This window comes from Triturus cristatus, chromosome 5_1 (assembly GCF_964204655.1).
Source record: "Triturus cristatus chromosome 5_1, aTriCri1.1, whole genome shotgun sequence".
Classification (NCBI taxonomy): Eukaryota; Metazoa; Chordata; class Amphibia; order Caudata; family Salamandridae; genus Triturus; species Triturus cristatus.
In genome coordinates, this window is record NC_140587.1 from 141212458 (window position 1) to 141237783 (window position 25326).

The 25326-nt window shown below is 44.0% G+C and overlaps 1 protein-coding gene across 1 annotated transcript in view; it reads left to right on the forward strand.

Moving 5' to 3' along the window:
- Positions 1-22522, forward strand: part of LOC146830415 (nmrA-like family domain-containing protein 1) — a 202320-nt gene extending 179798 nt beyond the window's left edge. The window contains exons 3-5 of the mRNA XM_085604637.1: positions 1996-2245; positions 3900-4090; positions 21311-22522. Of these exons, the coding sequence (XP_085460763.1) occupies positions 1996-2245; positions 3900-4090; positions 21311-21490 (621 nt within the window). The 3' untranslated portion in view covers positions 21491-22522. The remainder of the gene's footprint in view (positions 1-1995; positions 2246-3899; positions 4091-21310) is intronic.
- Positions 22523-25326: the final 2804 nt, after the last annotated feature.

Sequence of the window (25326 nt, forward strand, 5' to 3'; positions counted from 1 at the left end):
GGTGATGTTAATGTGTAGAGTGTTTGCAGAGGTGATGTTAATGTGTAGAGTGTTTGCAGAGGTGGTGATACATGTAGTGCCGAGCCTCTTGAGTTGCTGCGTTCTTGTTGGCTGTGTTTGCAAATGGTGAGGCATAGTTTATCTTGTGTTGGTGCAGTAGGTGTCTGCACAAATGATGATGCTGTAGTGCAGCAGAGGAAGGTATGATGTGCTTTGTGCTGCTGCACTGAGTGTCTGCAATGCTAGTGTGCTGACTAGATTCAGGAATGGTGTACTGAGTGTCTGCAGAATAGCTGCATTAAATGTCTGCAGAGGTGGTGATACATGTAGTGCCGAGCCTCTTGAGTTGCTGCGTTCTTGTTGGCTGTGTTTGCAAATGGTGAGGCATAGTTTATCTTGTGTTGGTGCAGTAGGTGTCTGCACAAATGATGATGCTGTAGTGCAGCAGAGGAAGGTATGATGTGCTTTGTGCTGTTGCACTGAGTGTCTGCAATGCTAGTGTGCTGACTAGATTCAGGAATGGTGTACTGAGTGTCTGCAGAATAGCTGCATTAAATGTCTGCAGAGGTGGTGATACATGTAGTGCCGAGCCTCTTGAGTTGCTGCGTTCTTGTTGGCTGTGTTTGCAAATGGTGAGGCATAGTTTATCTTGTGTTGGTGCAGTAGGTGTCTGCACAGGTGATGATGCTGTAGTGCAGTAGAGGAAGGTAAGATGTGCCTTGTGCTGCTGCACTGAGTGTGTGCAATGCTCGTGTGCTGACTAGATTCAAGAATGGTGTACTGAGTGTCTGCAGAATAGCTGCATTAAATGTCTGCAGAGGTGGTGCACCAAGTGTCTGCAGTGCTGATGCATTAAGTACCTGCAGGATTGGTGCTTCGAGTGCCTGCAGTAGTGGTGCGGGGGCCAGTAGCACCCTCAAAATAACCATGCTAGAGTTCAGAAGGTGATTGAGCAATAAAGATGTCTGTACATTTTGTCTTGTCTTTGTTTTGTGATATTTGATGTGTGTTCAAAGATGGGAGGTCAAGTGTCAGGCCATATCTTCTCGCAAATAGCTGCTTATTATTTTAACATGGTAATTAGTGTTTACCTTTCCTGCTCGACTCTCAATGTAAATTGAGAGACTTTTGCGAAGTGAACTTAGTGCCAATCATGCCCCGCGTACAGTGGGTATGAGAGGAAAGGCTGTAGGGTGTCAATTTGTTTAACACAACAAAACGTCAGTATCTGTTAATGAATCAGCAGTTAAGAAAGCACACATTAAACACCTTTTTTGTAATTCTGAAGTATAATGAAAATAAAGATTTTAATAGGATCAGAACAAATCAAGACCCTGCACTTTGTGATGCTCACATGCCAAATATGCCCTGGAACCCTGTTTCCCCACATTATAATTATTTACGTCATATAGTCTGTGCAAATGTAGTGCCCATTTCAAAGGACAATCTCCTGTCTGTAAATGTCAGTGCACTACCACATCATGCTTTAGTAATATATTTGCAACAATGTGCTTCGGAATGCACCACCGGCTACAAAGGACACCTCTACCACCCTCCTGCTGAAGGGGCGTGACTCATTTGCAATACTTGTTCAATGTTGACTCTTGGATTTATCACAGTCCCTATGAGTTAAGCGATGTTCCTCTGATGGCTGCACCCCACTCTGAAAATAGCTCCAGCACCACTGTTGCAGAGCGAGTTGGCGACTCTCCGCCGTGTTTGTGTAAGGAAAGTTGCGCCCTGTCAGTGTGCTAGGGGTCTGCAAAGGTGCTGTTAGACACATCACACAGATGTTATGGGAGATCCTGTAGTATGTATCACTCTGAATGCGGTTGAGGTTTGGAGACTGCGAGTTGCTTGTGGTAGCTGTGAAGCTAGTGTGGTGTGCAGTGTGTGGGAATCATCTATCTTAAATTTTATGTCACTTGAATAAAGAAGAGCCTCCTTGTAAATATCCATCTTGGAGCTAAGAGACGCCCTCTATCTTTTCCACAGGGTAAGACGGTGGCTGACGTAGCGAAGCGGCTGGGCACGAAGCACGTGGTCTACAGCGGGCTGGAGAACGTGAGCGCCGTTACTGGTGGGAAGCTGGAAGTGCTGCACTTCGATGGCAAGGGAGAGGTGGAGCAGTATTTCTGGAACCAGGGGGTGCCCATGACCAGCGTCCGCATCCCCTTCTACTATGAGAACTTCCTCACCATCATAAGGCCACTCAAGGCGCCAGTTTCAGACGATTACTTCCTGTGTACGTGGTGCTCGCTCTCCAGATAGCAGCATCTATGTGGGCTAGGTGTTCCTACCTCTTACGCTCTCTACCCAGTAATGCTAACCTGAACCGCCACCTTTTCCGACTCAAGGCACCTCTTGTAATATGTTGATGATTTACCCCCAATGTGGTTTTAGATCATGCTTGCTACTCCAGGATTTGCAGGGCTTTTAAATTCGATTCTTTCAAAGCCCAACTTAATGGTACTTGTTTTATCTAAACAAGTACTTCGATTACCCAACACAGTGGTACTTAGTTTGTCAAAACAAACGTTTCTATCCCCCAACTCATTGGTACAAATTTAATTGACAAGTAGTGATTGAGTTGTGGCTTTTAGTTTACACACATCTCTGCAGAGGGCACATGAACCCACTAGGTTATCCTAACTAGCATATATAAGAGCCTTAATGCCCACAGTAGGAGGAATCTAGGCCTTTTGAGACATAGACTACGAAAGGTTACCTTCTCAGGATGAGTTGTGTTCTCCGTGTGATCATGAGGAATGTGTGGTTTCAGCACTTAAAGGCCTTGTTGCATTCATTGACACTAAATGACAGTATCGTTGTTCTAAATTCCACACTTCCAAGGCACTTCTTAGGCCAAACCACATATGCTCTATGCTATCTCACTTCAAGAATGAAAGTATGAATTGACCCTGCAGTTGGTGCCTTAACCAAGTCAACTATCCACTGCCAGTACTCTGCAGAAGAAGGGAGAGTGATTGTGAACTAGGAGTATCAGCTGCTACCCCTGACATCCCGTTTCCCCTAATTTAACCGAAGTTTGAGGAAGCAGGGTATTTTATGAAGGCACACTCAGTTGCAGCTCCCTAATATTATCTGAACCTTTACCACTATGCGTGGGTGTTCTCTATAGAAAGCGATTCTAATGAATCAACAATTCCCTGTCTCCTATATATTCCACAGGGAAAAATTATGGCTTTTTGATACTCTTTGGTGCTTTTCTTTTTAAAAAAGAGGTTGCAACCCGCACTCTCATTAGGTGGCATGCTTCATCATCTGGATGCTCCTCCCCAACATCAAGATGCTGTATTCTGGGGCTCATCCTGAGTTCTTTTTTTTTCTTGAAGGAAATTTTTGTGAAACATAAAAGGTTGTGAGCTATAGGTTAAAACTGTATTGGGACACAAGCTATTACAGTTTGTTTATTATGGGATGACCCTATCTGATATAAGATTATAATCAGGGAAGAATTGGAGTATGGTAGCCTTTATGGTACCTTCCACCCTGCCTTGTTTTGCTCGACACGTTTCAGCCCGTGTCAATGTGCTGTCACATCTATGGGTATTCTTCAGGACTAGACGACCCCTCTAGAATATGTCTTGCCTAATTAATTACATCTATGTGAGAAGACAAGATCCTTGTTTTCCTACATGTTAATGCTTGCTTGTTACTGTTGGGCCAAAAGTACTAAATAAACTTTCAAACTTTCCATGAGCTCCCAGAAAATGCAACATGTCAGAGATTTATGGAGATTTGTGATGAGGGTTATTTGAAGGAAGTAGGTGGAACAATAATAGTTAAAAATGATAAAGTCACCCACTGAATTAGGCCATGTTGTTTTACCCCAACATTTGACTTCCTTATTCCTCTCTTCTTCCTTTCTACATTAGTGCTTCCCATGGGTGATATCCCAATGGATGGTATATCCGTTGCAGACATTGGACCAGCAGTGGCTAAACTCTTTGAGTGCCCACAAGGTTTCCTGGGGAAGCCCGTTGGGCTGACCGCTCAACGTCTGACGGTCAAGCAGTACGCGGAGATACTATCCAAGCATTTGGGGAAGAAAGTGCTGGAATCCAAGGTGAGTCACGTGATTGTACAATTAAAATGGGAGAAACAAACAGTGTTTCCCACAACCAACAGAATTACTTTTATATCTGTTTTATTTACTGGTCTAAAAATGTCCCTGTACAAATTGTATGTTTTTTTAGCCACCCCGATGGTAAAAAATAAATAAATTGGCAGTAACTTCCATACATGCTATTTCTGCCCATTCTGCACGTGCGAAACCCCTTTTGTGTGGGCAGTTGCAGCCAGCTACACCCTGGTGGTAAGTACCTTGGTGCGTTTCTCTCTCCTCTAGCTCTCAAATGCCCCTTCTTCTATGCCCGCATGACCAGAACCAACCAAAATCAATTTTTTCAAGGCATCTATCTGTAGACTTGCATTAATAGTACTCATTGTTTGGAATGAGGCATGTGACAACTACTTTGGTAAAGTTGTGCAATAGAACAATGTTAAATAAATAAATACAAATGGATGTGTGCTCAGCTCCTTAAAGGCATTAGTGCTTAAATAATCACTGGTCTCATTTGTGAGTATTATGTTCCTACTGCTTGGGTATACATGACCCTATAAGTGTGCAGCCACTTATAAAAAATAAGAAATTGTAAAACTCAAGAGTTTCAGGAGAGGGGCAATGGTGTTGGATGAGCGTGTGGTCTCATGGCGTAAATGTTGGCTGCGTGAATTGGATCTGGATGAAGAAATTATATCTCACCAGTTCTTTGCTCCTCCGTAAGGGGAACGGCATTCCTCAATGCCATCACCTGCTGCCTTCTGACCTGTCACCGGCCGTGAGGGAAGCGGCTGGGTGACTGTTTGCCCTGCCAACTGGGTCCCGTCGTGAGGGGAACGGCATTGCTGGACTCCAAGCCCCAGCAGGCATTGCTGGACGCCTGCTGAGGGCATCATCGAAGCGCCAGGAGGCACAGTAAATTGAGAGCGGCCCTCCCGCAGCGCGGGACGCGCTCACCAGTTCTTTGCTCCGCCGTGAGGGGGACAGCATTCCTCAACGCCATCACCCGCTGCCTTCTGACCTGTCACCGGCCGTGAGAGAAGCGGCTGGGTGACTGCTTGCCCTGCCAACTGGGTCCCGCCATGAGGGGAACAGCATTGCTGCACTCCAAGCCACAGTAGGCATTGCTGGACGCCTGCTGAGAGCGTCATCGAAGTGCCAGGAGGTGTGGTAAATTGAGAGCGGCCCTCCCACAGCGCAGGACACGCGCGGGCGCTGCCCGGGCAAAGCCCGGGCCATGGGTGGGACCGTCCGCGCCCGTCAGAGGCCGGAGGAGGCTGGGCTGGGCCACCCCCCTTGGCAGATTCCACAGGTTCCAGCGTGGCGTAGAAGATAGTGGGTAAGACTTTTAACACTACTCCCACCTCTATGGATCCGACGGCATACGGCATAGAGTCTGAGACATTAACCAGCTGGTCTGACCTAGTGCTGTGTGACTGAGACGGTGATAGGCAACTACAGTATTGCTCCACCCATTGTTCAGATTGCAGTGGGCCAGGTCCACAAAGCTACCAAAATCCCCGGATTTAGGAGGGATGCTAGGCAAATGGCAGTGTAATAAAGCGCCAGGTTTAGACAAACTACCCGGGGATCTCTTCCGGATGGAACCCAACATTTGGGTTCCCTATCTGTGTGCCCTATTTAATGCCATCTTGAAGGGCATGGATCCCCCGGATACCTGGCGCGGGGCAGAGATAGTCCCCATACACAAAAAAGGTTGCACTCTCCTACCCTCAAACTATAGACCCATCAGTTTAATTGACATCACCCAAAAACTGATGGGACGGGTCCTTTTGGACTGAGTACAGGGTTGGGTAGAGGAGGAGGAGATCCTAAGCCCGTATACGGTCAGCTTCAGAACGAATACGTCAACCGTTTACTAGATATTCAGATTGCAACCACTTTTCTTGAAAACGGTGACCATGGAGGGTGGCAGCCTCTACCTTATATTCGTTGATCTGAAGTCCGCCTTTGACTTGGTTCCAAGGGAGAAACTCTGGAAAGTACTACACGACCTCAGGATTCCACCATACCTCCTAAATGTGCTAGTGAGGCTACATGCAGGGAACTATGCACAAGTAAGATGTGGAAAATATGGGGAACTCTCTGCACGCTTCCCTGTCAAAAAGGGGGTACGCCAGGGATGTGTGCTCGCCCCCACTCTATTTAGTCTCTATATTAAAGGGCTCATTGACCATCTCAATAACATCAAGGATAATGACGCCCCAAAGCTAGTCTCGGGGAAGGTTCCCGCGTTGATGTTTGCGGACGATACTTTATTATTGTCCAAATCACCAACGAGTATACAACACACCCTGGACGGCTTTGCGGAGTGCTGTAACATGAGGGGCTTGGAGATCAATTTAACTAAGACCAAATATATGGTCTTCAATCCCCCCCAAAACCACCCGCTCAAAATCCTCCCTAAATGGTACACCTCTGGATAGGGTGAGGATATTTGAGTACCTGGGTATCACACTATCAGAACACTTTGAGTGGGATTCCCAACTGGCCAAGGCAAGGCTCAAGTTAACACAGATGGTGGGGGGGATTATGAAAATGTACAGATCCTCCACGTTCAAGCCAGTTGCCCCCGTTGTTGAAATGTATAAAGCCCAAGCAAGGGGGGCCACCTTATATGGGGCTGAACTGTGGGGGCACTGTTCTTCCTCTCATCTCATGAAAACAGAGAACAACTTCATGTGGCAGTTACTGGGTCTTCCTTGTAGCACCCCCCTAGTTCCCCTTCGTATGGACCTGGGCATGAGGCCCATTGATGAAGAGATTGCCCTCAGGCCCATTACATTCTGGCATAGGGCATGTGTGACACCGGAATTGTCCTGCTACAGAGCCGAGCTCAGGGAGATCCTTTCTATTCCAACGAATAAGAAAATACCGTGGCTTTCCCACAAAAGGGATCTCTCTGTTAGGCTAGGAAGGCAGGACCTCTGGAAAATGCCCGAGTCATCGTGCCCATTAATATCCAGGCTAGATCTAGTGCAAGCACTATAGGCAATTAAACCTATCATCCCTCCAGGAAAGTACTACTAGCGGTCGGATGACAGCAGAGTTGCTCCAAGTAAAGGCTGTATATAGGAAAGAATCCTTCCTGGATGTGATTTACCACCCCCCCCCCCCACATCCCCCCAGCCAGGAATTTGTATATGCAATTTAGACTGGGGAACCTTCCACTAATGAGTTTTACCAGCAGATGGACCACAGACAACAAGGAAGATTGTCCTGCGGGCAACTACAGGGTAGAGTCTGAAATTCAGGTATTGTTTTTCTGCCCTACATACCACCTGCCACGCAAACGTTGGTTAATTCAAATATGTAGAAATCTAGGGTTTAGGTGCTGCTTCGAGGCCTATCGAATACTAAAATATGATATCCACCCCCCAATCGTATTTGCTGTATGACGCTTTTTAAATAGCATGTGGCACAGGCGGAGGGGCTTTTTAAAGTGACATTGTGGGTTGTACCATGAAATGTTATTTTAACAGGCCATATGTGGGTCTAGCTAACAGGGAACTTTGTTCCAGTCTTCTGCTTCATCTACTGTTTTTTATACTGATAATTTTAGCTTGTAATCAACTCGACGAGCGTCTTAACTGATTTTAAGATAATGGAATGATACTATTTTATATCTGTAATGATTGTAGATACATGATTGTGAGTGCATTCGCTTTTTATCTTTCTTAATGTGGCTGTGATTTTTTGTAATGATGTACTTTTATGGTCCTAACGGCCGAAATAAAGTTACTGACTGACTGATATCTAGAAGAAAAGATACCATTGCTGTAACAAATGTAAGAACAAGTGCCAATCAGAAGGAAGGAGCATTTAGTTCACATCCACCAGAGCTCAGAGTTTGATATGTATTCCTTGTTGGCCAGAATTGTATCACGAGGCAGTTTCCATCTCATGTTTACACAAAGGTACATTAGAACATTAGAATGTTGGGAGTTCCACGGAAGACAGTGGAGTGGCTCAGGGCCAACAATGAATGGTGTAGAACTTCTGGTCAAAAATTCCAATACTTGTCTTCTCTTTTCTCCCTGTTTAGTTTAGAACATTCTATCTTCAGTGAATGGAATGTTCTAATAGCCTTATAGCCCCTCTACCTCAGGCTATAATAGTTGGCCCTCTCCCTTGTTATAGGCCCCCGCCTGTGCCTCAGGCCTATAACTTGGGTTCAGGGCCTTTAACAATTGGTATATCACTTGGCAGCGCGCTAATGCTATTTAACAGAACGCATGGTTAATAATTGCCTACATTCAGCTTTGGAAACCATCAATGGGTTCAGGAGGATCAACGCATTGCACTACAATATGTAGATGTGATGACTGGGAAAATGTATACACTAAAGAATACAAAAAAGTGATGGATGGAATGCTTGGATTAGTCTCAGCCACTGATAATTACTTGGGCCGCATCCCCGTCCACCGTGCCACCTCAGTTTGAACCCAGCCATATGAAAATCAGTCTTCACCCTGCTCAAGTGGGTACATTCCGGCCCGAACTATGGTTGGAATGCTACCCAAGTGATTGCCAGGGGTTAGACTTATTGTGAGCAGCCTCCCATCAGCTTTTGTATGTTTGAAGTAATGGCCTAAGTGGCCAAGGGTCTCTTGTTCACTGTGCCACTGGAACCAAGCTACACCTGACTGAAGAGACACAAACAGGCCAAAACCAGTCTTGGGTTGCTTATGCTGTGGTTCAGAGAGGACCTGGCCTGCAGTTTGGGATGGACTGTGCCTATTGGAGCAGGGTCAAAGCTATTTTTCATATGGCCGGGTCTAATCGGAAGTTGCATGGTGGGCAAAACAGCGATGGATTGGAATGCTATCCAGAGCAACCGCTGCTGTTTAAGGTTATTGCAAGCACCCTGCCATCAGCTTTTGTGTTTGGAGTAATTTACATTCATGAATTTTTAACCCTGATACCATGTGATGTAAGTAAAGTTTGATGGAAGTACCTGATGCAGTTAAAAATTGTATACTGTTGTGAATGCCGAATCATCATAGTTACAGGGATGCTATTACTCGTGGTGTGGCAATTCCAGTGTGTATCAAAACAGTGTTCAGGAGAATCAGCTCCCTGATGGTAATTTGGAGGGTGGGCTTATTTTTTGTGGCCCAGTTGGGACAGCGAGGATGTACTCCCTCAGTAAAATGCCTCTCTCTCCCTTTGTGCTGTGAAAGTGTGACTCAGTTGCTGGCAAAAGCTTGTTTTAAAAAAACTGTGGCCCGGATTTATTATGATTTTGCATTGAGTTTGTGTCACTCAACTTTGTAAATATGGAGCCTTTCTGCTCTCTCCTCTCTCCTTCTATGCACTGCAGCACAGCAAGCTCCCTTGCTGTGCTGTGTGGCGTGAAATAAAGTAAATGTGTCTCTGAGGGTCATATTATCAAGACAGGCAATAAAATTATCACCGCTTTAGCAGCAGAAAACTACCGCTAAAACGGCGATAATGGGCTTGATAATATGCTCTATGGAATTCCACTAGAAGCCCAGGCTAGATGTGCATGACATGTAACCTGGGCTTCTATTGGAATTCTATAACGCATATTAGCAAGCCCATTATCGCCGTTTTAGCAGCAGTTTCCTGCCGCTAAAACGGCGATAATTTTATCGCTGATCTTGCTAGTATGCCCCCTGGTGCGGTGCTGAGCATCACTCATGCCATAGAAGACATAATGCACCCTGCCAAGGGGCCCTTCTCCTCAGGTGTGGAGGTGTCACCCACACTGGCTCTATGCAAGTGGTGTCGGTAACTCCACCGAAGGTGAAAGTACCTAAGGAGACAGTTTAAAATCTGCAAACAGCAAAAAAGCAGGGTAGGACATCTTACACCATGATAATTGGAAATTAGCAGAAGGAATTTGCACCTGGACATATTCTGCATAAACAGATATCATTCTATGTTGCCTATGTGTACTGAAGATGAACGGAGCAAAATGAATTGGCTGACAGTCAGTCGTAGCATTCAGTTTACGGCTCTCCACTTGGTCTGAAAAAAACAAGGGGGGAGTAGAGAGGTACTACTTAACAACAGTAGTGGAGGTGGATACGTCCTCCTTCAGTAATTTACAAACCATAAAGATCCACCCTCAGAACAGGTTTAAGAAAGAATATCTTAATGTCCTCCCAGGTAATGTGTGTTTCCTACAATGGTGGTAAAAGAACACACAGTGTTGTTAAGATGCACCTCACACACCAAAAGGGCCCTTGGTGTCATGCTTCATCATAGGGGTCTTCCCGCCCCTCTACGGGACGGGGCGTGCTACAGCCTACGAATACGTCGGAGCACCTTTTGGTTGTGAAAACGACGAATGTGTTTCGTAGAGGAGTGAGTGCAAGGGTCAGGAGTGGATGGGTGGGTGAGGTTAAAAAATACCTGGCTCGTTGGTTTAGAAAAATCTTTAATATACCTGTGAGCTGGTATTGGTAAAAATAAGGGGGCGGAGGTAGATATGCCTCAATGAGCTGTGCCTCCTAGGTGTGTCAACATGTTTCGAAGCTCCCCAAGCTTCTTCGTCAGGACTAGAATGATCCCTGTCTACACTCACGAATATATGTGGACTGCAGAATTATGCTAATAGTCACATGGATATACGTGCATGTCGATTCCCAATGCACTTGCTGGATACCTGATTAAGTATCATGAATCGGTTCATTCGAATTGAAAGGTAAAAATGTCCCATGAGCCTGTAACGGGGTGCCTGTCTTCGCAACTGTTACTGGGTCACTGCCCCGCTGTGTCTGGCCTCCCCGCGGCTCCGCTGGACCAATTGGTCTACTATGCTTTTCAAGACTAAACCCCAGCCTTCATATATTGGAAAGTACCCTATGTATGATTCCCATAACTGGATGGCCCAGATTGAAAAAGCACACTGACTCGCGAACATAGAGCCGGATCTATATTAAGATATGCCAAAGGGCAGATTCATACCCAATCTCTCCTACACTAGAGATATACAAGGCCCAAGCGTGTGAGGCAGCTCTATATGGGGCTGAATTGTGGAGTTGCTGTAACCTTGACCAGCTTGACAGAACCGAAAATGTCTTTATTAAATCCTTGTTGAGGCTCCCATAAAGCACCACACTACTACCACTGAGGTGTGATTTAAATCTCAGACAAATCTCAGACAGAGCCTCTTTAAAACCCCTCTATATAGGATTAGGCACTGGACAACACAGGATTTGCCTCATATAAAGACCCCTTCCACTAGGTAGTGGTCAGTCGTACGGCTACAATGATTTCCTGGGTCACCCGTGTAAAAACCTGGTTGACCAGGCTAGGGTTAATTGAATATTGGCTGAACCCCGCCTCTGTACCTAAAGACGCCAGAGAATTAGTTAAATTGTCCTACTGGGATGTTGTTAACTGTAGCAGAATATCTACTGTATCCTCTGGAAGTCTGACTGATGTATACTTGTCCCACAAATGTGCACCAAAATTTGAGGAATTTATGGATTATGTAAACATCCCATGCACAGGAGCCCTATTTTTTAAATTTAGGCTAGTGGCCTTGCCAATTGCTTTGTTTACTTGCTCATGGAGCAAAAGCAATGGTATTCCAAACAACCTATGTCCCATGGGTTGTCCAACTGGGGAAACAAAGGGGCATATTATCAAGCATGGCGTAAAAATTATCGCCGCTTTAGCGGCAGCAAACTGCCGCTAAAGCGGCGATAATGGGCTTGATAATATGCCGCAGAGACTTCCAATAGAAGCCCATGTTGACACCAGAACCTGGGCTTCTATGGGAATTCTCAAGGGCATTTTATCAAGCCCATTATTGCCGCTTTAGCGGCAGTTTTCTGCCGCTAAAGCGGCGATCATTTTAACCCCGTTTCTTGATAATATGCCCCAAAGAACTTGTTTTATTCTTTTGCCATGCATATGCTTATCAGCGCTGGATTGTACCTCTATGTCGGCTCCTTGAGATTAATAACCAACATACAGCCCTAAGCATCTGTAAGGTGCATCGTGTATTCAGTCTCCAATTTCTTACTCTCAATTTGGCATAAAAGAGCTAAGGTTGGGCTAAATATCTCACTCTGTGGGCAATCTCCAATGACTGAATGTTGTAATGATTTTAGAGGCTTTTTATTACATGCACTTTCATCCACATCAGATAGTGCTTGATCACCCCCAAACTAATGTGTACTGCTAGATCCCACAGTTGGCATAGTAGACATCTTACAGCTCGTTTTTAGGTTCTTTCTGAAGTTTTTTCTTTGCGGGAAGATGTTATAGCACGATGGTACTCCAAAGTGCTCTATCATAAACAGATGTATCATGATCTTAACTTATTTTAAATTACTTTATTTGAAATTATTTGTGTATCTATCTTGGGTAACTGTCTCTGAGTGGAGGTACTTTACTATAGCCTTATAGCTCGCGGTAGCGGGCTATACCGGCTAATAAAGGCCCGCTCCAGCGTTAAAGGCCCGAGCTGAAGGCGAGGGGCTTTAACAAGAGAGCGGGACTTTAATAGCCGGTATAGCCCAACTATAAGGCTATTAGAACATTCTGCCACTAGAGGGCAGAATGTTCTAACAAATAAAACAAAGGCCTCTCAGAGCCCAAGGGGGTTAAAGACCCCTCGGGCTCTGAGAGGCCTTTGTGAAAACAACATTGGAATGTTGCTTTGCGGGCCTTTGCCGGCCCGTAGAAGCTCGGAGCACTGCATTGTATTCAATGGAGTACTCCACAATCCAATGTTCGGCAATACAGAGCCCAAGAGAGATTGCAGTTCATTCAAGATTTAGACTAATACAACTCAAGATATTTCACCTTACCTACTATCAACGTATGCACCTGTATAAATGGGGCAGGGAACCAACAGCGCTGTGTGTCAGGGGTTGCCAGCAGGAACGAACTTTCTTTCATATTCTATGGGAGTGACAAGAAATTGCCTGGTTTTGGCAAAAAGTCACAGACGTTTTGACAGGCGTGACAGGAGTGATGGTTCCAATGGATGCTAAATGGGTTCTTCTGATGATTTGAGGGAACGCTGATTGGCCCAGACATGTAGGAATATTGTTGGCCCTTGCAGCTGGGATTGCCAAAAGAAACATTGCCAGAGGGTGGGGAGTGTCTTTGCCACGGTCACTGGGAGAGTGGGAAAGGGATCTCGATTGGTGCCAGCAAGCTGAAGAAACTGTATAAGAGTAGGGGATGTGTTAAAAAATGGGAGAAAATATGGACACCATGGCAACGATACCGAGCGACGCTGGGGGTAGAGTGAAATGTTTAATCTGCACCAGGGCGGAGTGGTGGATGGGATGGATAAACCGAGCTTCTGCCTATTTTGTGGGAACATGTTCTGTTGTGAATGTACGCCCTGGGAGCCACTGGTGATTCACAGTATCTTACCTCTTTCGCATATTATTGCTGTAATATTGAAACCTCACCATGTACAAACACAAGTAATTCATGTATACTATGGGTTTTTTAAACAAAGTTCATAAAAATATTTGGAAAATAAAAAAAAGAGTAAGAACTTTATAGATATTTCCCAGCTATAAAAACTTTATCTATAGATATGTTCTATCTATAAAAACTTTATCTATAGATATGTTCTATCTATAAGACTTTATCTATAGATATTTCCTAGCTATAAGAACTTTATCTATAGAAATGCTTTATCGATAAGAACTTTATCTATCTTTCTGCATCTCCATCCCTTTGGTTGAAGATCATTAGACAATCCTATGACATAGAAGTGTGGATCATGAGACTGTGTGGTGCTATTTGAATTGGGAGTCACCTGAAGGGAATCAGGTGGACATTTTAGAGAATCTTTGTTGCTTTTACCTTTGAGCTTCCTTGTTTGCACTGGCTATTGACCCATGCTTGCTACACTTTCTCTTTTAAAACTAGTGCCTGAGCTATCTCAGCTGGGTTTTGATTGGTCCTTTCTTTATCCTGAGTCAACTTTTAGGCATATCAGGTGCTTACAGGACTCAATAAACAGAGCATAGATTAGGACCAGCAATGTCAAAAAAAGTTTTTTCTCTGCTTCAGTTTTCGATCCATCATTCCTTGGCTGTTTCTTAGCTAGATGGACCTTTCTGATCTCCTTACTCTTGAATCTTCACCACTAACACTCTTTGCTACTCTTAAATCATGTTCCTCTTCAAGATGGCTTGCTTATTTAAGGTGGTGGAGTATCATACTGACACATTCCTATCAATTTCTGTACAGCTTATCTCAAAGACTACAGAGAGGTTGATTCATTTTCACCTCTTCTGTTATCTTAGTTTGACAGAAGCCTCAACTGGCCCCAGTGAATCCATGGAATTTTAAGCCCTATTTAGTGCACTGCTTACTTCAGTCAGTGCATAGTGACTCCTGTCCAGACTGATCTCTTCATTGGCCTACGTCATCAAAATTGAACTGATGTATAATGGACCCACGTGTATGATCTCCTGTAGACATGGCATTAGATGTGGTCTTCTTAGGTACGGAGGCTGCCTCTGCATTAGCCAGAGAACAGTACTTCTTATAATCCCTTGCATTCACTTACTACTCGCAAGCCTGTTCTCCTTTCCTTGATGACGCTTTTTGTCGATGAGTGACACTGTGGCAACATCCATACTCCCCAGCTTAAGAGGTCACATCCTTGTGCAACGGGTCAACAGGAGATTCCATCAGGGATCTTCCATCTACTGGGTTCCTCAGTTTTGGCAGAGAGACTTCATGAAACATGCCTGGTATGAGTGTCCAAAAAAATCAACCTCTTGGTTCAATGTCTTTGGCTCTACGTTCCTGAACACACGTGTCAGTGGCTGTTTCCTCATGTGAATTCTGGATGAACGTTCCTCCTTGTCCATGTCTTTTCCACCTTGACCTGGCCAACAGGGATCTAGGACTTTGTCGATTCGGAATTTTAAAGTATAGCTAAATGGTTTCTAAAACCCCCAGAATCTTCTGCTACTTGGCTCAACCAGTGTCATCTGCCGGGTGTGTTTGATTGTCTCATTGGTTGATTCGCTACCTCTTTATCCTTCTACTGTTGTGGGAGTCATCAATTGCTTATCGGTTATCGCAGTTAGTCATTGGCAGAAAGGGGAGTTTGTGGCAACCACTGTTATTTGAATGGTGAACTCAGCATTGAAATGATCATATATATTTGGAGAATGGTTTATTTTTATATTATTTTATTTAAAGGTTCTCTAAAGGGCCAAATGGGTCCAAAGGTACTATACAATAAAATGTCTGTAGCACTACGCGTGGACTTAAGTTCAATAGAAAAGTATAGACGCTAAAAAAATATTAATGGAATTGTGCAAACGATTGGAAAAAAAATACAAAACATAGAAAATAAACTGGTGGACAAAATCCAACTTTATAAGGGCAACAAAACAATCTGGGAATCCAGTTTTTTTGGAAAGTTATTAGATAATTCTTCCATCTCAAGGATGTTGCAGCAAATTGCACACCTTTGCTGCAATAGACGTGAACAACTTTAATAGTTGTAGGTAGTTTAATTCTATGAATCTGCAGCCTCTTTTCCTAAGTTGTACCATGATAAAGAACAGTCAACACAATGAAGATTTGTCTCCAGAACAAAGATTCTACAAAAACAAGCTTTCGCTATAGGATAAAGATTCTACACAAGGAAGTTTCGCCTTCACAATGAAGATTTGTCTTCCTTCCTAGCACTGCACTTCTCACAGCATTGCAATAATTTCTCTTTCAGTCCCTTTCTATCTTACAAGGGTGAAACTCTGACACGCAGCTGGAACAAGCACCTGGATTTGTGTCTCAATTTTGCAGCCTTTAATTGAAGGACTTTCTATTTAGTTACTTTTGTGGGTGTCAGCTGTGTTAGCTATTGCGTCCTGCTGTGCACTTTTGATACCATGTGACACATCGTTCATAAATGTCACACCCACCTTATCTCTTGACCCTTGTGCATGGTTTATGTTTTTAACACTTTGGACTCAGAGTTTGATTGGAACCCTTGCTCTGCCCACTCTCCACTCACAAGTGCCGCAAAGTTCACTCGGGGTGATCGGCTCACCAGTCTCATACGAGTTTAAAAACACAGCAGAAGGCGGGGCATTAAGAATGATGAGGGGCATTAAAAAAAGAAATGATGACTATAAAAGCCGCGATACGGGTCCAAACTGTCTCAATGTCTAAAGGTAAGTAACAGATATCTTTTTTTTTTATTCATAGCTTGGGTTCACTGCAAGATTACTGGATTGTGACTGCAGGTCATTCAGAAGTCAACTACACTTGGGATTGTTACGTTTCCGTCAGTTAATCAAAAGCCAGACTAGAATTGCATGAAATTCAGTCACGCCATTATGGCCTTTCCAGTCTGAGTTCCCATGACTACTCCAGGCCTGTCCTCAATGTAAATCAGTGGCTCCAGCTAAAACTGTGGAGCTCTCCTCGGTCACACCCCCAAATGTGGGTGACTGTGGTAGGCAAAGGAGTACCATGGAAGAACTGGAAATGTGGGTGCCCGGTGTGTCAGAGCCTTCTGACTCCCAGTACTAGAAGGAGGGCTCATCTAACACAGTTCAAGAGGGCGCAGTTCACTGGCACAAGAATCAAGTGTCCTGGTTCAGGATGCCAGGGGATGGAGGCTGATGGAGTAACCCCTCTCAGCTGGACCGGAGGAGGGTATTATCCAACATCAGGAGTGCTTGCATCAGGGGTACGCCTGCTATGGATTGCACACACCAGGAGTACAGAGGATCCTGATGTAGGTTCACTGAAACACTAAAACTTTAATCATGGTGAGAGGAGAAGTTCTGATGAGATGATGAAGAGAAGTTCTAATAATATGAGAGGGTGATGATGAGCGGATGATGACATGAGATGTGCTGATGATATGAGATGAGAAGTGCTGATGATATGAGATGGTGAGATGTGCTGATGATTTGAGATGATGAGATGTGCTGATGATATGAGATGAGAAGTGCTGATGAGATGATGAGATGAGAAGTTCTAATTATACAAAAGTATGATGATGAGCAGATGATGAGATGAGATGTGCTGATGATGTTGAGATGAGAAATACTAATATTATGAGATGATGAGATGTGCTGATGAGATGTGCTGATGAGATGTGCTGATGATATGAGATGATGAGATGTGCTGATGCTATGAGATGAGATGTGCTGATGATATAAGATGAGAAGTGCTGATGTTATGATATGAGAAGTGCTGATGCTATGATATGAGAAGTGCTGATGATATGAGATGAGAAGTGCTGATGATATGATGATGAGATTAGGTGGTGCTCACTTTCAAATAGAATCATCCCTACAGGCACAGGTTTATGTACTTGAACTGTTTTAGACTCCTCAGATCTCTTGTGGAAGAAAGCACAGAGCAAAATGTTATAATTAGATTGATCCTGTGAGTTGGAAGGTGAGACACAAAGATGCTTTGGTACCTGAGCATAGGAAAATGGCAGAGCAACCTAACATGATAAACTGATATCATTTGTTTCTCTACGCAGGGCGTAGCGTAGTCAGTATTGTTAGACGAAGCGAGTGTGAGGTTTCCCAACAAGCAATGATGTCTACCCAATTAAATAGGACAGGAGAGGCTGGAGCCACTGGATGGTGTGAATGGACAGGGATGATGGTTTGTGCTTTCACTGATTTTAAAGTAAGTCCAGTCAGTGTAGGCCCTCAGTGAAATAGTCTGGCCTATGTTGTCCTATGTTGTCCACTGTAGTCCAGTACTTCCTCACATCAATATAAGGCAGAGAAGCCAAGGAAGGGCAGGCTAGTATGAGCTCGTACCTAAGACCAGCATACCAGGCTTAGAGTAGATAGTGAGAGCTGCGCTTTTAGTAGCCCAGGACAAGCAGCAGACCTTGCTTGGAAGAAGAGAGGAATGAGGCGGTGCACTCTAGGTGAACACTACGAAATAGTAAAAAGGCTTCAGATTACCTTGTATAATGAGATAATTCACGTTAAACCCCTGGAAAGGAAAGTTTGAAGCTACCTGGACCTTAGAACCCTTGACCACTGTGGTGATCCATACAGTAAGGAACCAACGATCCTGGTTTCCTAATTTTTAACAGAAAGTATAGAAATAGTATCACAAATCTGAAGATATGAAGTTTATATGCGTGGATTTGTGTGCTGAAGGGAACTGCACTTGTTTTTGTTCTACTAAGATGTGCGACTGTTCATCGTTCGGCTTTCAAATTATTGTTACCTTTGAACTACCTTTTCAACTACCTTTCCTAATTATGTGGCTGTGATGTCATTCTAAGTGTTTGTGGATTAGACTACAAATGTGATATCTAACATTGCATGTAATACTCTGGTATGCATATATAACCATCCAGGCCATTTTAAGAGGGTTGTAACTGCGAGTATTGGTCGGGCCTGTATTTTAATGCCAATTCAGATTAAAAAAATTATCACAAAAATCATCACCATACATTGTTTCCCCCTCTGAAATATAAAATAAAAGCAGCATCTACCTGACGAAAATACGTCAAAAGTATTTTAGAGCTGTCTAGACTATCCCTAAATAATTTGTTAATAGACAGAGGATGAATGCTATGTTAAAGAAAACGGATATAGATAGTTTTACACAACATGCTGGTTCAGTGCCATCTCCTGGCCATTCTATAACCTAGGCATGCATAGAAATGCCCAATATCATTCTCTGCTAAAGGTGGCATCCATTCCTGTAAGTCTTTAAAGAGGACGGGCACAGCTGGGTATTAGCAGTGCAAGCTTCCCTCTCTCACAGAACAGATATACAATATGGCTCAGTTGACGAGCTTCCCATCTTCACAGAATGACACCACAGCATCGCTCAAGCAGCAGTTACAGGTGGGCATCAGCAGTCCCCCTGGAACAGGTAGAGCCTTGAAAGAAGTGCAAGCTTCCCTTCTTTACAAAAAAGGTACAGCGCACTAGTTCCAGTGGAAGCTTAACTTCTTGACTCTATAGAAGAACTAGCTTTCTACTGTAACAGAACAGGTAAAGTCACTGAATCTTCCTCTATCCATTAACAGGTACAGCAGCAGTAGTGCAAACACCTTGCCTATTTGATGCAAACGTTTCAGTATAGTTGTGTGGATTGGTAAGTGCATCGATGGTTGAGCAAGTAAAATGTTTAAGTATGTACGGTTGAATATAAACATCTGTTAATTCAGAGCCATGATGCCCCAAGAGGTGAACGTGCGCTTAAAAGTCCATATGTCATGTTATGTTACGTTATGTGTGGAGGGATGAATGGCTGTATTGATACAGGAGTAAATTAATGGAATAGTGGATGGTGGTATGAGGAGGTGGCCAACTGGGTGAGTTGGGAGGCTGGATTGCTGTGAATTAATGTTTTGATAAATGCTGAAATTGTGTGACTAGATAGATGAGTAGATGAATAGAGAATGTGAATGGAGAATGTCTGAGAAGTGCTGGGTATTTGTGCAAGGACGGGGGATGGTCAGTGTGTGAGCATGGGAAGATTAAAGATCACTTTGTATTTATTTTACATGTATGCCTGTAATGTGTGTATGAATGTATGTACGCATAGACAGATCTTGTCTGTGAGTGTATGCCTGTGCCCAGATGGATGGATATATCATATGTGGCTGGATGTGTGTAAATGACCGGGATGCTGCTGCATTTGGAGCTACTCTCATTGTGCAAATGATGATCTGTGCAAAGGGGTAGGGCCGTTACATCTACCTGCTGGGCAACAAAGTACAATACATCACTGTGATGGTAAAGCACCATTTCCAAATTTCATTAAGACTTTTGATACTGTACAGTGACGGGGAGTTGTCTTACATTCACTTAAGAGTCAGAGCCCAGTAATAGAAGATTCTATAGTTAAAAATATTATGGGGCAGATTTACAAGCCCCTTGCGATACTTTTGCGCCACCATTGCTTCACTTTTGTGACGCAATGGCGGCATAAACAATGTGGCCAATTTACAACGTGGCGCATCTAGGGAGATGCGTCACGTTGTAAAGCCCTGCATCACATTATACCAGCGTCAGGTATAATGTATGCAGGGTGGGCGTTCCCACGCAGGAAAGCCTTGTAAAAGTGACGCAGTGAAGTCTGCAAGATTTTACTGTGTTACTTCTAGGACACCATTGCGTCAAAACCTTTGAAGCAGTCGTAAGGAGTGACGCAGCACAATGAGGATAGGCCTCCCCATGCATTGCTAGAGTTACGTAGTACTTGCACACGACTCCAGCAATGCGTGACTGTTGGACCAACAGATGCGTCAGAATTTCTGACGCATCTGTCAATCCTTGCGCCATGGTGCGCTGTATTGTAAATACGGCGCATCCATGGTGGTGCAAGGGTATCGCAGGCTGGCGAAGGGAAACTGACGCATCTCTATGACTGTGGCTTGACCTCCTCTGGCTGTAAGAGAATCTTATAACAAAGAATAGCAGTGAGTCACCCTAGGGTGATGTAGAACATGTTGTTTGCGTGTGCATTCCAGTTCTAAGGTCACACATGCAATTATGACTCCAGCAATTGTGTTAATCATGAACCCCGATTTATCAGAACATTTAAAATTTACAGCGCTTCAGAAAGCCACAGCATGAAGCAGTCCCCTAACCTTTTAGTGCAGCCGCACCTTCACCCACGCCGAAACACCAGCAAATATTTTATTTCCCTGAGCCTCCTTTTTCTTCATTATCACACGTGAGAGCCCCTTCCAGTACGTGGGCTCAGGATTCGTGCAGCAGTCTCTTGTGTTTGGTTTCACATGCCATAATGTTGCTTCATATGGAATAAAAAGCTGGGCCACATATAGGATACACATGAGTTCAATAGTGGCATTGTTGTCAGGTGTTGTTGGGGGGGAGAAAGTTTCTAAGTTCATGTTTGAAAGTTATCACCTTTAATAAATCCGCCCTCATTGCAGTGCTATAATCTCATGTACTAAACTGAAATTGCAAATGAAAAAAATGTATATGTGTAAGCCCAACCTTTTGAGAATGTTGTGTCCTTTGCATAGTCTTCCTAGTTTTTGTGAGAAATAACTCTGTTTACAAGACTTTGTTTGCACTTTTGCAAACCCCTGGTTTACTCTTCCTTTCTGTTGAAATGAGCAGCTCTCCGTTGAGGTAGAGCCTGTTTTCCACACGGTCCATGTTGCTGTCAAGCATTTACTGAAAATGATATGATGGTAATTGAACTTGAGGGTTATGATAATTTTATGCTTTTGTCTCTCTAACCTTTCACTAGATTACTCCTGATATGTATGAGAAGTTGGGATTCCCAGGAGCCAAGGAACTTGCTGACATGTTCCGTTACAAGTGGACGAAGCCCTACCGCGATATCGAACTAACCCGCCGGCTCAACCCGAATGTCAGGAGCTTTGACCAGTTCCTCTCTGAGAATAAAGAAGGTTTGAAAGATTTATAAAAAGGAACCTTTTTGTGGAAACCAGGTGAGTATAACTCACGAGCCTGGTCAATACAGGACCTTTCCCAACCATCACAAACGCGGAAGTGCCTTTCCTGACCTCAAGCGAGGTTTAACGCAGCTTACATGCAGTACTCTTGGGCAGTTCCACCCATACCCAACGCTTCTCAGTTTATGCTTACCAGAATCTCTGTACCAACTGACAGACTATTTAGAGCTCAACGATATTCCTCAACCTTGAAAAAGCCACAGGCCTGCACGCCACGATGGGGGAAACACGTCTTGACTTTACATCAAAAGAAAAGATCTGGAATAATCGAAAAGGAGTAAAGAAGCTATATTCTCTTCACTACTGTACCTATGTTTTCGCTTACAATCATTCTCACAGAGTTAACTACTTTTAAAGTATTATATATAATAACTTGGTGGCTTCCAAAATCTTACAAATAATATTGTTGCTGTTGGACTCAGCCATCTGGGAGTCCTGAGGGGCCAATCCAGTCCTGGGCCTCAGAAATGGGTTCTGCAGCTGTTTTACTTCAAAATTGACTTACTGACAAAATTGAATCGGAACCGATGCAGTGTCATTCGATGCCAACGCAGTGGCGATCTAGGGACACATTCCTGTGTGGCTCAACAACGGTCCAGGACCAGACTGCGAGGTTCAACGATGACACAGCGCTTGCATCGTAAGGGGTTCAACGCCAACGGAGGACCTGACTGTGAGGCTGGATGACGACGCTTTGACCCGACTTTGTGAATCAGAACCGACTCATCGACGGCGACGCTTGCTCCATCCAAGGTACTTTTTCAGCAGACCCTTCATGGGTCTTAAAGCCAGCCTGCACTCCATCGCGGTCGGCCTGAACTTTGGCTTTGCACCGGTCCAGCGCATCCTCAAGTAACCTTTTAGCACTATTGACTACTTTTTGATGATAAATATTTTTTAATTCATCCCTCTGGTTCTACTTATTGGATTTTCTGTCGTTTTGGTCTTGATTTTCTCATAAAGATATAACCTATTTTACGAAATCTGTGTGGGGTATTTTAATTGTGTTACTGTGTGTGTGTGTTACACAAATACTTTGCACATTGCCTCTTTAGATAAGGCTGACTGCTCTGTGCCAAGCTACAAGAGTATGAGCACAGATTATCTTTTAGTGTGTATCTAGCTTATCCTGACTAGGATTTAGGGGGCATATCAGCAAGAACCGGCGATAATTATCGCTAAGCGCACTTAGCGCTAGGATAATTATCGCCGGCTAGAGTGGATTTTTATCACTGAGATAGCGTGCTATTAGCAACGCTTATCTCAAAAGCAATAAAAATCCTCGCGCTAACTGCCTAACGTGAGATTATCGCTGGAAACCCAGCGATAATCTCACGCAATGTGGCGTTAGCTTGTTGATAGAGCCCCACAAACTTAGCCGTGATATCCACCTTCCATAGGATATCATGCCTAAGTCAGTCCTGAAGCAGGCGTAAGGAAAGTAGTGATAACAGGGGTTATCGCTACTTTTCTTGCCGCTATGCTTCATAGCGTGGGGCTTGATGATAGGAGAAATGTCGCTTAGCGACATTTCTCCTGTCATGTCATGTCAGGTCAGGAACGCCCACTTTGCATCTCATTAGAGATGCAAAGCTGGGCGTTAGGAATTCCTGCACTAACGCAAGTTTTCACGCGTTAGCGTGAGCTTGCTAATTAGGCGATAAAATTATCGCCGCTTTTCGGCCGAAAACAGCCACAAAAGCGGCGATAATTCTATCGCCTCGCCTTGCTGATATGCCCCTCGGTTCCTACTTGGACAGGGTGTAAACCATTGCCAACTAGAGACCCAGGGGCTTAATTATGAGCCCATGCATCACTTTTGCACTGCCGGTGCATCACTTTTTGTGACTCACCAGCAGCGTAAAAAATGTGCCATGTTGCGTCATATATTCACAAAGTGACGCATCTAGGTAGCTGCATCACTTTGTAAACCCCTGCACCACATTATACCTGCGCCAGGTATTATGTATGCAGGGTGGTCGTTCCGACGCAAGTAAGCCTCGTAGAAGTGCCGCAGTGTAATCTATGAGATTTCACTGTGCCACTTCTAGGACGCAAATGCGTCAATATCTTACGCCTGCCTCACAGCAGACGTAAAACTGATGCAGGCACATTTGAAATGGGACTTGCCCATGTGAAATGGCCCATTGCTTAAGTTGCGTCACTTTTGTGACACACTTCAGCAATGCATCATTTTTGCGTCTACAGATAGGTCAGAAATACTGACGTATCTGTAACTCCCTGCGACATGATGCGTCATACTGTAAATATGACACATCCAACATGTCCCAAGGAGGGCATAATGAGAAGTGATGCATAGCTGTTTTCACGCAGCGATGCATCACTTTTCATAAATGAGGCCCTCAATTTCTAACACCCATAATTTGGAAGCATATTAATATGCACCAATCTGAACAATGTTTATTGTACTAAGGAAAAACAACAACTGAAGACTTCAATTGACATGAACTGTCGGTGACGTTCACAGTGTGTGGGTCTCTTGCACAGAAGGGAGAGAGAAGAGGGAAAGGATTGACAAGAAGGAGTACATGGTTACATTAGGGCTGGATAGAAACGCCATTTTACACGCTCACATTCTTAAGTTGCCTTCTCTCCTTAAACACAATGACATTTTATACACATTCATTTGCATACAAATACCAGATAATATTCTTCAAACTTAGCTTTGCTTCCACTTCGTAGGTATCAGATACCTTGAATATTCAAGACATGGGCTAAATTCTTCACGCAAACTGTTGTTATTTGTTTCGGCCGTTTGGCGACAGACCTATCACAATAGCAAAAACAATAGCGGCTTGACTGGGATTTCGGCATGGTAATGTGAATGCTGTTTATTATATAAATTATATCAATCCTTTGTTTAGACAGAGGAGCATTTCGCTGGCACTAAGAGGCCGACCCATGCCGGAATTCCAGACCAGCTGATTCCTGTTTACCTCAAGTGAGGAATGCTGCCCAGCTCCCCACCAAGACGGGCATCCTGATGACACTTACCCACAGGTAACGGGGAGTTAGATCACCCTTGACACACTAGGTTAGGAAGCGCTAGGTAGGCGTAAAATATATTACAGTACTTCTATGCAAACATATTTTCTCTGTAATCAGCAAAATGCTTGAACTGTTTATCTTTTTCACCATTCTCATAATGCTAATCGCATTATTCTGTTTCCTCCTATTGATTATTGCAGCCCACGTATTTTGCTCAAGAATCACAATACTTCAATAAATATTGAAACTGCATGTTGTGTATTTCTTGTGTCTCTCTTTGGATATGCATAAGTAACTAAGCAAAGGTGTTCTAGATATGTTACCATGCTTTCCTTGGGGAATCAGGGTTTTCATGTTCTGAGGTTACACATTCATTTGTTAGCCTGTCAGGTTAGGGGTACAGATGGTGCACTGTGAGCTAGCAGGACTTAGGCCAACATATCTGGATGGTGTGGTGGAGTCAGTCTCACATGGTTCTGATGTTTATGTTGTCTAACAAATGCACCGTTTTACTTAGAAAAATATAAACCGTATGACAGTGTGTGATTTTCTACATTCATTTAATTCCCCAGCCATCCTGGAGTGTGGTGTGTTTGGGGAGAGGAGTTGGCCTAATAGCTAGGGCGGTCGACCTCAAATCTGGGGAACTGGGTTCGAGTCTCTGCAATGACCCTGAACATCCTGTGATTCTGGGTAAAGTTAATCTCCCCGTGCCCAACAAAAATGAATGTGTTCTCATGTAACGCAACTGGTGCTATGTAAAGCGCTCGGATACCTG